This window comes from Antennarius striatus, chromosome 14 (genome assembly GCF_040054535.1).
Source record: "Antennarius striatus isolate MH-2024 chromosome 14, ASM4005453v1, whole genome shotgun sequence".
Taxonomy (NCBI): Eukaryota; Metazoa; Chordata; class Actinopteri; order Lophiiformes; family Antennariidae; genus Antennarius; species Antennarius striatus.
In genome coordinates, this window is record NC_090789.1 from 2,789,009 (window position 1) to 2,802,481 (window position 13,473).

Consider the following 13,473-nt stretch of genomic DNA (forward strand, 5'->3'; position numbering starts at 1 on the left):
CTAGGCCATAAACCACAGGCCTTGGGCAGTGACAGAGTGTTGTGTATGAGATGGGTGGGGGCGTGGTATTAGTGGTGGTGGTGGGCAAAAAAAGAGAAAGAAAGAGGTTATGTGTAAGTGTAAGGTGACAGTGGATATGTGTGTGTCTGTCGTTGCGTGGGCGTTAAAAGAGTGGCGGTGTGTATCTGAGCACATATTTATGTAAAAGTGTGTTTGTGTGTGTGCACACGTCTTTATTTTTGTGCGTCCCCACAGTGCTGACGCAGGTGTTGCCATTGACGACAGAGCAGTCACCACAGTGACCCTGAGTAGAATAAGGAGGTGTCGCTTGAATACCAATCACCTTTACTCATGGGGCGAGGAGCGGGAGGCGATCGCCTGCCCCCCAACGCGGGAGTAACCAATCACCCCGAATTAAACTCTGATTGGTTACTCTACCTCCTACATGAATTATGAGAATGTCACAAACTGTAAAACTAACTTTAAATAGCCGTAAGAGTCGCTGCGTGACATCAAATGAAATTTAAATGCAATGCATAAAATCCAAGAAGAGAAAAGCCTTCAAGCTGCGAAGCTTCATTCACAGATGACATAGCGTCTCGCTGCAGCCTACGGTATATCAGCACACTTTTAAGTATGAGGCTTCAAAATGACACCCTCCACTCTTATAATGCCGATGCTTCTCCTGCATATTTAACATTATATAAGTTCCCCCATCATTCATCTGCAGGCTTTAAGTTCTCATTCTGGTGGGAGTTCTTACTATCAGACCCCCCAAAGTGTCTGTGTTTAGCTTGGGTACGCTAGTCAGATGTAATGAGATTACAAACTGAATGGAAAATATCAACTCTCATAGTCTATAAACTGCAGGAGAAAAATCTCTGCAGCACAGATACACCGACGAGGATTGGCTCATGTGAATTATTTTAAAATGTTCTCGTGGACTTAACAATTTGGCACTTGTTTTTAAAAATAAACAAGTCAGATATTCACATCCAGTCTAGCTCCATGATAAATACAAGCAAATGAGCAATTTTGAATTTTACAGTCAGAGTCTTACCTTGTTGGGGTTTGAAGCGGTAATTATCCACACACACTGCGCGTTGCTTTCATATTGAATTGGAAAGTTGGGCGACGTGAAGGCTCCTGACGGCCCTTGGAGATTACTGCCACATGTCTTCACTGCAGAATGAACAAAATAAATACAGCGTTATTAGCAGTTGCAACCCCTAAGAGGGCAGTGGGAATTGTTGCATCACCAAAACACAGTATTTTGGTAACGCTGGAGACGCTGAGACATTCTGACTGAGGTTTGGTAGAAACAATTAGAATCTACACTAATACAATGTGAAGAAGAAAAGAACCCAGAGCATGCAAGAGAAGAAAAAGGAAATGAAGGTCAGAAAAGATCTTATTGATACCGCCAGTGACATCTCCCTCAATAGCACAACTTAATTGTAAGCTATTGGCTGTGAAATACCACAGGATTAGCTGGTATTGATTGATAGAGACACTCAGCAGCAATTTACTCTCAGAATCTATTGAAAGTCAACAACTTCCACTACCAGCTGAGTAATAAGTGCTTTCCAGTCCAGGACATAAAACGCAGGAAGAAATACATGTCTCACAGTATATATATATAAATATACAATGCGTCCTCGTGCATTCGTGCATCAACGCTCGTGACTTCACCTCATCGCGGATTTTTGGTTGGCAGTCACGTGATACCGTGCATGCATCAGGAAGTGCGCTCCGTTCCGTCAGTCTCGGACTTACTTGAGACATAAAAGTGCTTTAAAACAGTCTATAAGAGTGTGGGAAAAGGTGATGCAGATAGAAGGTGGTTTGATATCAGTATAGGGAGGGTTCATAAACATTTAAATTACCGTAAATAATAAGATAAATTGAGGAATCGCGTGTGGTTCCTGGAATGCATTAGCCACAAAGAACGAGGGCGCACTATATGCAAATGTATATATATACAGTATATACGTATGTATATATATATATATATATATATATATATATATATATATATACACACACATTTATATATATATATATATATATATATATATATATATACACATTTATATATATATATATATATATAATATACAGAATTTACACTGTATTCTATGTACTCTCTCTCTCACACACACACACACACACACACACAAGCACAGACACACACAAGTGATTTGGAGGAGATTCTCGCCGTGACTCCTGACACATGCTAGTTGTTTGATAAACCAAGCGAGTCTCTATTAGGCCGGATGCGCCGACTGGAAGTGATAGAGAACCTGCATGTCTGTCCTTGGGTCGCCCCGTTAGAGTTGGGAGGTAATTTTCTGGTTGGTTTGAAGCAGTGTTTGTTCCTTAATTAGTTTGTTCAGCAGCAGGCCGCAGGAACACACGCAGCTAACAGCCGAGCACACACACACACACACACACACATACACACACACACACACACACACACAGAAGCATCAAGCAAAGGCGCATAAGCGTGAACCGTCGCACGCGGCTAACAATATGACAGAGCGAAGGCATGTAAAAAAAATCAAAAGGATATTCATCCAAACATAAATATGCACCTAGTTTTGTTTTGCAATCTTTACAACTGTGCGGTGCACTCTTACGCTTTTTAGGAAACGCCTTCAAACCAGATACAGTTCATAGCGCACTCACAAGCACTCGCGCTCACTCTGCAGGCAAGGGACAAGTAAAAAAAAAAAAATCATACAACCCACTCCAAAAAAGCTTTATAAAATATTAATAAAACAGAGTGTAATCTTTTCCAAGTCCTGTTGGACATTCAATTCAATTGAAAGTAGTGCAATCTATCTATCTTTCCTCAAAAACAGAGTTAGTGCACAGGCAGCAAAAAACTTAGAAAGTAGCGACTCAATCTGAAACACCCGATTGGACCATTCCAAAGGTAAAGAAGTTGTCAGGTGATGATGTCACGGTTGAGGTTGAAGCTTTGTGGAAGTTCAGACTTCCTTCAGCGATCTACTTCCTGCTGTACACTAAGTGGCAGATTTCACGTATTATTACTTTTCATCGTGTCGTCTTTCTATCCTTAGAAGGCTGAGTTGATCACAGGCAAAGTTGGTGACCGGTTCACTGCTCAGAAAAAAAATCTGGTCTGGTGAATCACCCAACATTTTCTCTCCACGGAGCTGCAAAAAGGAATTTGAGGATTTCAGCAAATACAGCCCATAATATCATCAGAAGATTCAGAGAATTTGGAGAAATCTTTGCACAGCAGGGGCAAAGAACCAAACCAACACCAAGTGACCGTCAATGCCAAGAGACACCCTGCAATATCTCCCAACAATGAGACTCCAAGTAGAAGCATCTGAACCGGTCCAGAACTGTTATCCTTTGGGGAAGTGCGGCGAATTATGAGGCACCAAATACGCCAGCCTCAGATCGTTGAGAAACGGAAGCGACATAATTCCACTTTGAAGTTGAACATCTGGCATCTTCTCTGTCATCACAACTAGGTAACATAGCGGTAAACCCAACTTTGAAGTGATCAGAATGAGTGTGTAACCACAAAAAAAACCAGAGTTTAGCAGTTTGAACGCTAAATATCGAAATACATTCAATTGTAAAAGAATGGTAGTCCTCTTGACTTGGTATTTTACGTCGTGTCATATTTTTATTTGGACTCGTGTGTCTTGGTGTGAGTGATTTATCCGCCCTCGAAAGGGCGTGGACGTCTTTGTGACAGTGTTTGTTTTCGTGCGCTGACGGCTCAATCACCGCCGTCCGAACGGACGACCCATCATCGCGAATGAGGTGTTGGGAGAGTGATCACTGAGATAAAAGAGGAGCTAACATCTCGTAATGTATATGGAAGTCCATCTCTCACTTTTATTTACGCTGCCCCCCTCCCCCCCCAGCCACCATTTCATTTCTTTCTTTCATCGTATACATCATGATTTCCATCACCATCTTTCATTTGCTCTGAAGAGTGTGTTCTCCTCTTTCCCTTCAGTTTCCGTCAACTTCACTCGTTTGAAATAAATTTTAATTATAGTGAATGGAGTTAAGTGATGTAATTATTTCTATTTTTATTCATTTTACACTAAATTTAGTTAATCGCTGTTAGCATTTTGCTATTGAATATTCTATTGGTTCACACTCCCCTTGAACCAACGATGATGCACGCCATTAAAGAAGGCGTTATCCCGTTTATATCGATGCTTTAATTATATTTAAAAGCGCTTACGTCCCTTTGAAGCGGCCCGTTTGTTCGCCGCACTCGTTGCTTTGCTTTATATTTTCTGTCAACACGGATCTGAAGTTTTCTCACCTCATAAAATCGCTCGTGTCACCTCTAGTGTTGAGAAACATTTGCCAATTTGCACATGAAGCTCGCATTAGCATTCGTTTGAGGGTTTTTTGTTTGTTTGCGCTGCCACTGGTGTCCAAACTTTTTTTTAAGCCACTAAACGCTTCATGATGTTTCTGACAAGGTGTTGAGATTGTCTTTTTCGCGTTTAAGAGGGATTATCGGATCTTTTCCCGCCCCTCAACGGCTTCCTGTTGGAGTTAGACCGGGTTGATCCAGACCGTCTGTAGGCGAGACCGGTCAGGAAACTCTCTCCGAGGAGTCTTCAGTCAAAGTGACAGCCTGATTGAAATTCAGATTAACGTGATTCTTTTGGGTTTTTCACTTCCTCACTTTCAGTCTCACACACACTCACACACACACACACACACACACACACACACACACACACACACACACACACACACTCACACGGTGGGGATGTGGATGAATTGAAATGACGTTTCAGGCGGGGAATCGTGTTTCCCGGATGCTTTTGCTCGCAGTTCCAAACCTCTGTTTTATGGCTTCATCACTGCAGAGCGGGCGCGGCCCGGCGGCGGCGTCGCCGAAGAGGCGCCTGAGAAAATTTTTATCTGATTCAGATTCTTACGGCTTTTTGGCGCCGCACTGTTTTTGACTTGAATCCTGTTTTAGCACAGAAACGACTCCTAAGTTTTTTTTTTTTTTAATCAAATTCGAGCTCTGGTATGCTATAGGATGGCCTTTTATGGATTGTAAGGCCCCCCTTCCTCCACCTCTGCCCTGCCCCCAACCCCAGTGGGGAGGGCTCATGCTCAATCGTCCAGCACTACCTGCTGAGGCATACCAAGGAAACTTAACCCCTACCAGTTCCAGATTACATGCCTGACCCTGCAGCACAGCCAGGGCGAATAAGAGGAATGGGGATAGGGGTGTTGTGGGTGGGTGGGTGGGGGGGCGTGAAAAACAGGTAGTTTCCTGTCTTCATCAGACATATCTGGACAATTAAAAGCTTGTTAAATATTTAAAGGTCGTCCCCTGAATGATCTGCTCTGGAGGTGATCCATCATCATCATCATCATCATCATCATCATGAAGGAGGGAGGGAGGGGGAGGGGCAGTGAAGCTAATCTTCCATTTTCCCGTTGATAACAGGAACAGGAATGTTGCGTGTCATATTGTGGTGTCACATTTTAATCACCCGCACACCTCGTGTGGAGCGTTTAGATGAATATTAGCGTCCTGAAATCTGCATAAAGGTTAAACTTCAACTTTGTGTAAAGTTCACGCGTCGACCCGGAGCGTTGGATCGCACTGCTGAGTCAGAGCAGATATCAGACGCTCCTGCAGGAAGGCTGAAGCGGCTGTTTTTACAGGCTGCCTATAGGAGGGATAGATTGACCGATGGACACCGGGAATGATTGATGATCCCATTAAGCCGGCACACGGCGTTCCATTGGCTGTCGCTCTGGAAGAGCTTTAATGGGTACAAACACACACCTACAGTCGTTTAGTGGTGGCTGTACAGTCGTCACACACACACACACACACACACACACACACACACACACACACACACACACACACACACACACACACACACACACACACACACACTGATTCTTTAATATTAACATCTTTCTATCTGGTGTGCTGGTTTGAAACGCAGCGACCTTTCAGTGAGTCAGTAACCAAACTTTCTTCACACACACACACACACACACACACACACACACACACACACACACACACACACACACACACACACACACACACACACACACACACACACACACACAGTGTTGGCTCACTGGCCTTGCCATCTGTCCATTAATCAAGTTGCCACATGGACTCTCTGTCTGTCTGTCTCTGTCTGTCTGTCTCTCTGTCTGTCTCTCTGTCTCTATGTCTGTCTGTATTTGTCTCTCTCTGTCTCTCACTCTCTCTGTCTTTCTGTCTCTGCCTGTCTGTCTCTCTCTCGTCGCTGCAGATAGACGGACGTCGAGTTTATTTTTATTTAGTTGAGTATTTGTATTTCATCTAATGAAACGATCACCACTCTGCCCCCCCTCCTTCTCTCTCTGTGTCTTCATCATCTTGATCTCTCCTCTTGTGATAAAAACATGAAAAGGTAAATTTTTTCACGTATTTCCTTCAACATGTTTAGCCTTATTTAATTGTTTTGACAGAAACGACCCTTTAATACCCCCCCCCCCACCTTGCCTGGATGTAAAGGTCACATCTCAGACACATCTTTCTTGTCCTTCGACACAAAATCCCACAATAAGAACATTTATTACTTATTACAAAGTTTTATCACGGAAAAAAAACAAATTTGTACATTTTGAAACAAAACCTCGGTTTCTCCGCTCGCTCGCGCCGCCTCACCTGTTGAATTCAGACCAAAAATCATTTTTCATTTTCAGTTTTAAATTGCTTAATGTTAGCGTGCGTCTGCCAGGATGGACGGTGTCGCGCATAGTTTGGAATGAAATTGGAATCGGCACTTTAAACAAACAAGTTTTGGGTACCTTAATTACATTTCCTATGAAAATAGGTCCTCCGAATTCTACCATGTTTACACCGTCTGACTCATTTGGGAGTATTCTCTTGAATCAACAGTCCCCCTCCCCTCTTTTATAATACTGTATCCTCTAACAGTCCACATTGTGGTGTGTTCGCCAATCTTGGCTCTCAGCTGCCTTTGCTAAATTTGCAAAAATGAATAAATAACACGGTGAAGAAGAGTCAGATGTGTCGGATGCCAGACCCATTTCTGATGACAAATTTTCTACATATCACATTCTTGCGCTGTCGTCTTACAAAAAGAATGTCCATGGAGCTAAAATGAATAATAGGAGCCACGTATCACCTCTAGACAAAGCAAAGATGATTCCACCCACACATCGTTTGATTAAGACCAGCGTTTCTCTCCTGAGTCATTATTATTTTTGGAATTTCAATATTGGGATTTCATCCCTGAGGGGAAACACATTTTTTTTGGCGTGTGTGTGTGTGTGTGAATAGGTTTAAAAATAGAGGAGTCGTCTCCATATTCTCCTCCTCTCAGCTGAGCCACCGCCGCCGCCACCTAAAAAAATTGCAATGTTTACAGGTTTTTTTCCTTTCTGCTTCTCGTTTTGTGTGATGCCGGCGTAAAGTCGGGAGTAAAGCCTCGGCATTTGTTGTCAAAAAATATAGGATTCCGGTATTTCATGTATATCGTCCTTCAAGCAACCTCGGCGTGTTTATCCGAGGGATTTATGGGAGTTGTGAAGATGGATGTCCTTCTGTTTCACCAAAGTAAGGAAAGAGATATACTACAGCAAGCAGCAAAAAAAAAAAAAAAATCACCTCTCATCCCCAAATGTATTAATGTCCAAACGGGCGTGATTGTGGGTAATTTACGAGCATATGCAGTCGAAGGTGGAGGCGTCAGACATCATTAAGAAACCCCCGAACAATAAATATCATGGATGTTTCTCACCCCTTGCTTGCCTTTTAGCAGACGGAAGCAAAACAGAATTTGTGTAGCTTGTATTAGGGAACAGTGCCATCCATTGTGAGATGCTTAAAATAATCAACTAGCACGGAATCACACTAGTTACTTAGCAACAGCCGTGGTGCACTTTGTCACGGCTTCTGTCAAAAGTTGCTCGGTGAACAGTTGTTCGTGCTGGGAATACCGGCGAGTGCACTTTAAATCAAACAGAGTTTAACAATCCACACCTGCTACTCAAGAGAGGTTTCCGCTCCAGGAAACTGCCCTTCTACCCCCACCCCCCCCCCCACCCCCCGTCCGACACACATTCCCTTCAAAGATCCCCGCTGACTCGGGCCTGAGAGCTCGGCTTCTCTGCGATGGAGGTCATTCCTTTTAACCGCCGCCGCCTCAGGTGACAACATCAGTGGTTTTTAATATCATTAACAGCGTCCCTTTGGGGGGGGGGGGGGGGGGGGGGCATCATCACATGCAGGTAAACGCTGCGCCTAATTGGCTTAATGTCTGCTGAAATGAATCACTCATTGATGACTGATCCTGCAGCAATCAGGAGGTATCGGCGCCGTAGATGCTACGCTAACATGCTAGAGGTCAAAGGTTGTGACCTCTAGCGTGCTTCCTTCTTCCTCACGTCCCTTATCGTCATCTGGGGCCGGTTCTGTCCCCCAGAATGCAGCAGAATATTTTTGCAAAGTGTCGACGTCCAGAGAGGAACACCCCTAAGGAACTCAACCCCACCTCCCTCCTTCCTGAGAAACATTTCTGGGTGAGGGGGGGGGGGTGAGGAAAATGGAACAAAAGCTGCAGAGAAGGAAAGAAAAAGCGAAACTGATTCAACACATATGGCGTTCATATGCAAATGCCCCCCTTGATGGATGGAGTTTTACTTTCACAAGCTATAATTTTAGCAGAAAGAATAGCCGTGATATTTTTCACCCTGTCCTCCTTCTTCTCCCTCCATCCCGACTCCTTCCTCCATCCCTGTGATTATTAGTGACTGTGGGTGTTTAAGCACCTCTTTCTCATTCTTTATCTCCCGCTCACACATACGCACCAACACATACTCACGCTGAATATTGGTTTTTATGTTAAAGTATGTGTCTCCTGCCGCAGTCTGAAGTCTGGTGAAGGGAGACATGACAAACGACTTTGGCATTTAACATGACAGAAGCCCTCTCTCTCTCTCTTGCTCGCTCACCCTGTGTGTGTGTGTGCGTGTGTGTGTGTGTGTGTGTGTGTGTTTGCAAGTAAGAAACTAAAACAGTAGAAGTTGTGATAGTGAAAAAAACAAAGGCATATCTGTTACCAGGCGCGTAAATAACAAATAAATAAATGGAAACCAAATGTGCGATTACTTTTCTCAGTGTTCAGCTGATTACACATCTTTTTGTCGCTGTAATGCCCCCCCCCCCCGATTGAAGCACACAACCAACTCTAGCCCGTTGTTGATGCGCTGCACTCCAAACATCGGATTATGGAGTGCTTTGTTTCCTAATTTCATACCCAGTGGTTTGAAACTCAATTCGGATTCTTTCCACCGCAAACTCAGCCCCCCGATCAACACAAACTCACGCGGAGGACGGGGGCCAAAGCGACGCTCTGGCAGCGTTCTGAGGCGGGGATACGTTGGGGAGTTGCTGCCTGAGTGTTTTCGTACCTTCATTACATCTGTGATTACCGGCTCTTCCACCATCTGTGCTGTCAGAACTTTCAATGCCTTAAAGTCTCCTTTTTGGCGACGCCTCTCACCTTTGCAGACGGGCCTGTGGTCGCTCCAGGCCGCAAACACTTCGGCTACTCTCTGGCAGCTGATGGTTTTGCTGCCCTGAAGGACGTAGTCTTCGCTGCAGCTGAACTGCACTTCGCTGCCGATGCTGTGCAACAAAACAACAGCATTTTTGCAAATGCATTTTATGCTCTAAATTTAATAAGAGTTTGTGTGTTTACATCTGGACACAAACGGAGCTTTTGGGAGTCTTGATGCGCCGACGGATTCACCTGAAATCGTTGCCGTGGCGTTTCCCGTTCTCCGGCTCCCCGGGGTCGGGGCAGGAGTTTGACGCCTGTCTCACGCCGCCTTCATTTACTGTAAAAAGAGACAGACATGGGGAGGGAAGGAGGGAGACAAGGTAGAATAAGGCAAAGAAAATACTTTCAAGAAAAACAAACCACAGTGGGTGAAGCAACAACTTTTCCCCCCTAAAAGAAATTTTTTTTCTAATGCAGATTTGTGTTTTATGATTCACATGTTGAGATAATGTTATGAATAAGCATGCATTGTAATTCTGATGTAATCCGTGCAGCCATTGTGTCGGCATTACTGCTGAATCGACATTCTAACACTTGCTCATTGCTCCCCGGCTCTAAAACCGTCTGTCACTCTATTGAAAGCATCCGCCGAAGGACTTCTCATGCTAATTTTTCAGCCGTCTACTTTAAGTGTCTGTTTTGGACGCCTGCCCGGGCCGTCGCCTATGGAGACAGCAGGAAACAGGTGAGGACACAGCAGAGAAGGGCGGCGTTAGACGGTCAGGTAGATGCCACAGGAACGGCTAATCTCGATGGAGACACTCCAAACGTCACGGATGTCGAACGGAGACAACAGACAGAGTTGAACAAACACAACAAACACGCCTCTGACACGATGATACCCGACCCTACTGTTACTAATCACACCACCGCAGCTAACAGGAAGTCTTCCTTTCCTTTTTCTCGGTTGGTTTCTTGATCTGTCTGTGCTGACTCTCTGTCCAAATGGATATTGTCAGCCCTCAGTTTACTCTCGGATATATTTCATTCCATCAACTTTAAACATCAGGAGTCTATTCTATTTCCTGAGCTCTTAAATGTTTTTAAACTTCCTGCAGACGTAGCTGCTGGGTTGACTATGAGAGTGTACGAGTGTGTAGAAGTGTTAACGTGAAACGCCTCTGGGTTTTTCTCAGGAACAGGAAATGGAACATAAATAGCTGGAAAAAAAAATCATAATTTCAAAGCTTTCCGTTTAAACCCTCTCAGATTGAAACTACTGTACTCCGTATATGAAATTTTAGTTTTTATTCTAATTCTCAGTAGAATCTGGCCCAGAGCTGCTCCTAGCGAGGCGAAACACAACAAAGTATTAGTAGTAATACTGGATGGTAATGATTACATCGATGCTCCATTTTTAAAACTCAATTAAGCCTAAATGAGCTCAGGGTGAGAGCAAGGTTATTTGAATAATCCTTGGATTCCTCTTTCACACCAATCAATAGGAAATGAAGCTATTTTTTTAAAGTTCATCTTTTTTTAATGGCTGTTGTGAGGAGAATATTACTAGAGGGAGAAAATGTCTTATTATTTGCAGCGATGGAGAATTTTTATATTCAAATGCGAGGACAGATATTGCTTTTGATTGTTTAAGAAAATATCCTTGTGTTTGCGTTTAATTAGTTTTAGTCCGTTTATTTCAATATGATTGTGTTATTCGCAGCAGGAATGCAATATGCTGATGTCTCCTTAATTTGACTTTTTGCATACTTTAACCAAATCCACTTATATGTGTGAGTTTGGCTGCGGTTACAAGTTGCTATTGTTTTCCGTTTTTGCTGGTAGAACGCAGAGAGGAAGTACATTTAATACATAAATGTTTATAAATGTTTAAGGTTACCAGATATTACAATTTTTATAGTATTTACTCTTCATTAAGAAGGTTTCTCTTTCTCCAAACCCAGAATCTTTAAAAATGAGGTTCCACAAGACTCAGTATTCGGTCTACTTCCTTTTTGATTGACATGCGTTCTCAAGGAGAAGAATCATCTCACAACAGTTTGACGGTACTTGATGTGTGATAATCAGGCAAATTAAACTCCTCCAACTTCTAATAAGTAGGTTTTTATATTTTATATGTAATTCTTGGATGTTTTGTTTTGCCTGTTTCTGTTTTTATTTGCCTCATTTTTTAGAACAAATGTTTTGCGTCACACACTCACACCAATCCAGGGCTTCACGGCTCTCCGACAAACATACATGTGCATGTCGAGTCCGAATTAGAAACCCAGCAGGTGGTTAGTGTGTTTATGTGTGTATTTGTTAGTTTGTTGCTTTGTTGGAGCGGCTAATTTGACCATCTGGACTGTTATCGCCACAACAGAGGGAACCGTTATAGTATCAGTACTGTGCTCACGCTCACACACACACACACACAAACACACACACAAACAAGTTACACACTAACACACGTAAACATACATGCATGTGTACAAACACACAGGTTTGAATACAAACATTTACATAGGAGTGGACACGCATGCACGAGGGTTGTGCTTCACCACACCCACAGCCGGTTAACATCGGAACCAATCAGTCGGACTAATTAACATACAGATTCACTGGAACCGGACCTCGAGCGCGACTCTCCATCCTGTCGTGAAACCTGACGAATCAGCGACGGGCTGCGATTCTGTGCCATCTTAACCCGCGAAGCATTTTAAGAGGTTCAAATGTAAACACGCGAATATTACGCAGACAAGTGGATTAATCAGACATGGCCTACTTGTGTTAGCGCTAGAGCGTCCTCATGCATAGATGCATGTGTGTATTTGTTTGCATGTGTCGCACCAGTGTTTGCATTCATGTATGAGTAGACTGTGAACAAGTACACAAGTAATTAATATAAGGACTGTGTAGTTATGGTTAAAATAGGTGGAAAACTCCAAAATTACATCCAACTGAAACAGATTGAGAAATTAAATTTTAGTCACTATTAATGCCGTTCTTTGAAGTTTTTCAAACTTTTGTTCGATATTCTTGCTGTAATTTTGATGTTGAAAAGCCATATATGAATGGAATGAACCAACATTCACCTCTCCAATTGTGCATCCCTGTGCAAGTGATTTTACACACTGTCATATTTCAAGGGATTAAAGAGTTACCGGTATTTTTCAAAAGTGACTTTTTGTACCAAAAAGGAAGTGGCTTAAAAATAAGAGCTGCGAATTGACTAGTAAATGTCCAGCCTTGGATTTTTTGCTCTATCATGAATGTACTGTATAAAATGCACAACAGTATAAATTACCACTAATTACGAGAGGTTGCATTTTCTATTTAATATTTCTAACATCGGCTTTAATAATTAGATTTAAATGCAGACGTGTTGCTCCGCTCTGTGATCGCAGAAGAAGACAGACAAGAGGACAGGGATGAGGAAATAAAGAGGAGAGGCAGGAGGTGGCGGTAAACAATATCACAACAGCTGATTCACGCTCCCCGAGCGAGCCCGAAGCGAGCCGAGACAAACCACGATAAAGCTTATCAGAACAAGCCATGATTAAATATATCAAAGCAAGCCACGGAGGAGCATGCATAAACAGAGACACCATGACGGACGCGCATATACAAAACATCAAACGACAAGAACACAACACTCAAGCAGGATGCAATTAAGCATGCTCTTTTAATGGCTGCGGTGTTTTTTCAACACATTTGTGACTTTAAAAAAAAAGCATTTATTTAATCTTGTCAGTCAGAATATTTTAAGTTTAACACCAGATCTGGTGTGTCAAAAAAAACAATTGCACAAAAGTGTTGAATATAATTATTTTTTGGAGACAAAATTAATAAAAGCAAAAGGAAAAAAAAATAAAGAAAATTGAAGAACCAAGCC

The 13,473-nt window shown here is 42.9% G+C and overlaps 1 protein-coding gene and 1 long non-coding RNA gene across 3 annotated transcripts in view; one reads left to right on the plus strand and one right to left on the minus strand.

The window, feature by feature from the left end:
- LOC137606957 (uncharacterized) overlaps positions 1-13,473 on the plus strand; it is a 289,217-nt gene that overhangs the window by 91,710 nt on the left and 184,034 nt on the right. The gene's annotated exons all lie outside the window — the stretch shown is intronic.
- The window catches only part of LOC137606956 (CUB and sushi domain-containing protein 3-like), a 255,437-nt gene that overhangs the window by 79,257 nt on the left and 162,707 nt on the right, over positions 1-13,473 (minus strand). Inside the window, exons 8-10 of the mRNA XM_068332318.1 lie at positions 9,828-9,915; positions 9,579-9,703; positions 1,061-1,182 (exon numbers count right to left, since the gene is read on the minus strand). Coding sequence (XP_068188419.1) covers positions 1,061-1,182; positions 9,579-9,703; positions 9,828-9,915 — 335 coding nt within the window. The remainder of the gene's footprint in view (positions 1-1,060; positions 1,183-9,578; positions 9,704-9,827; positions 9,916-13,473) is intronic.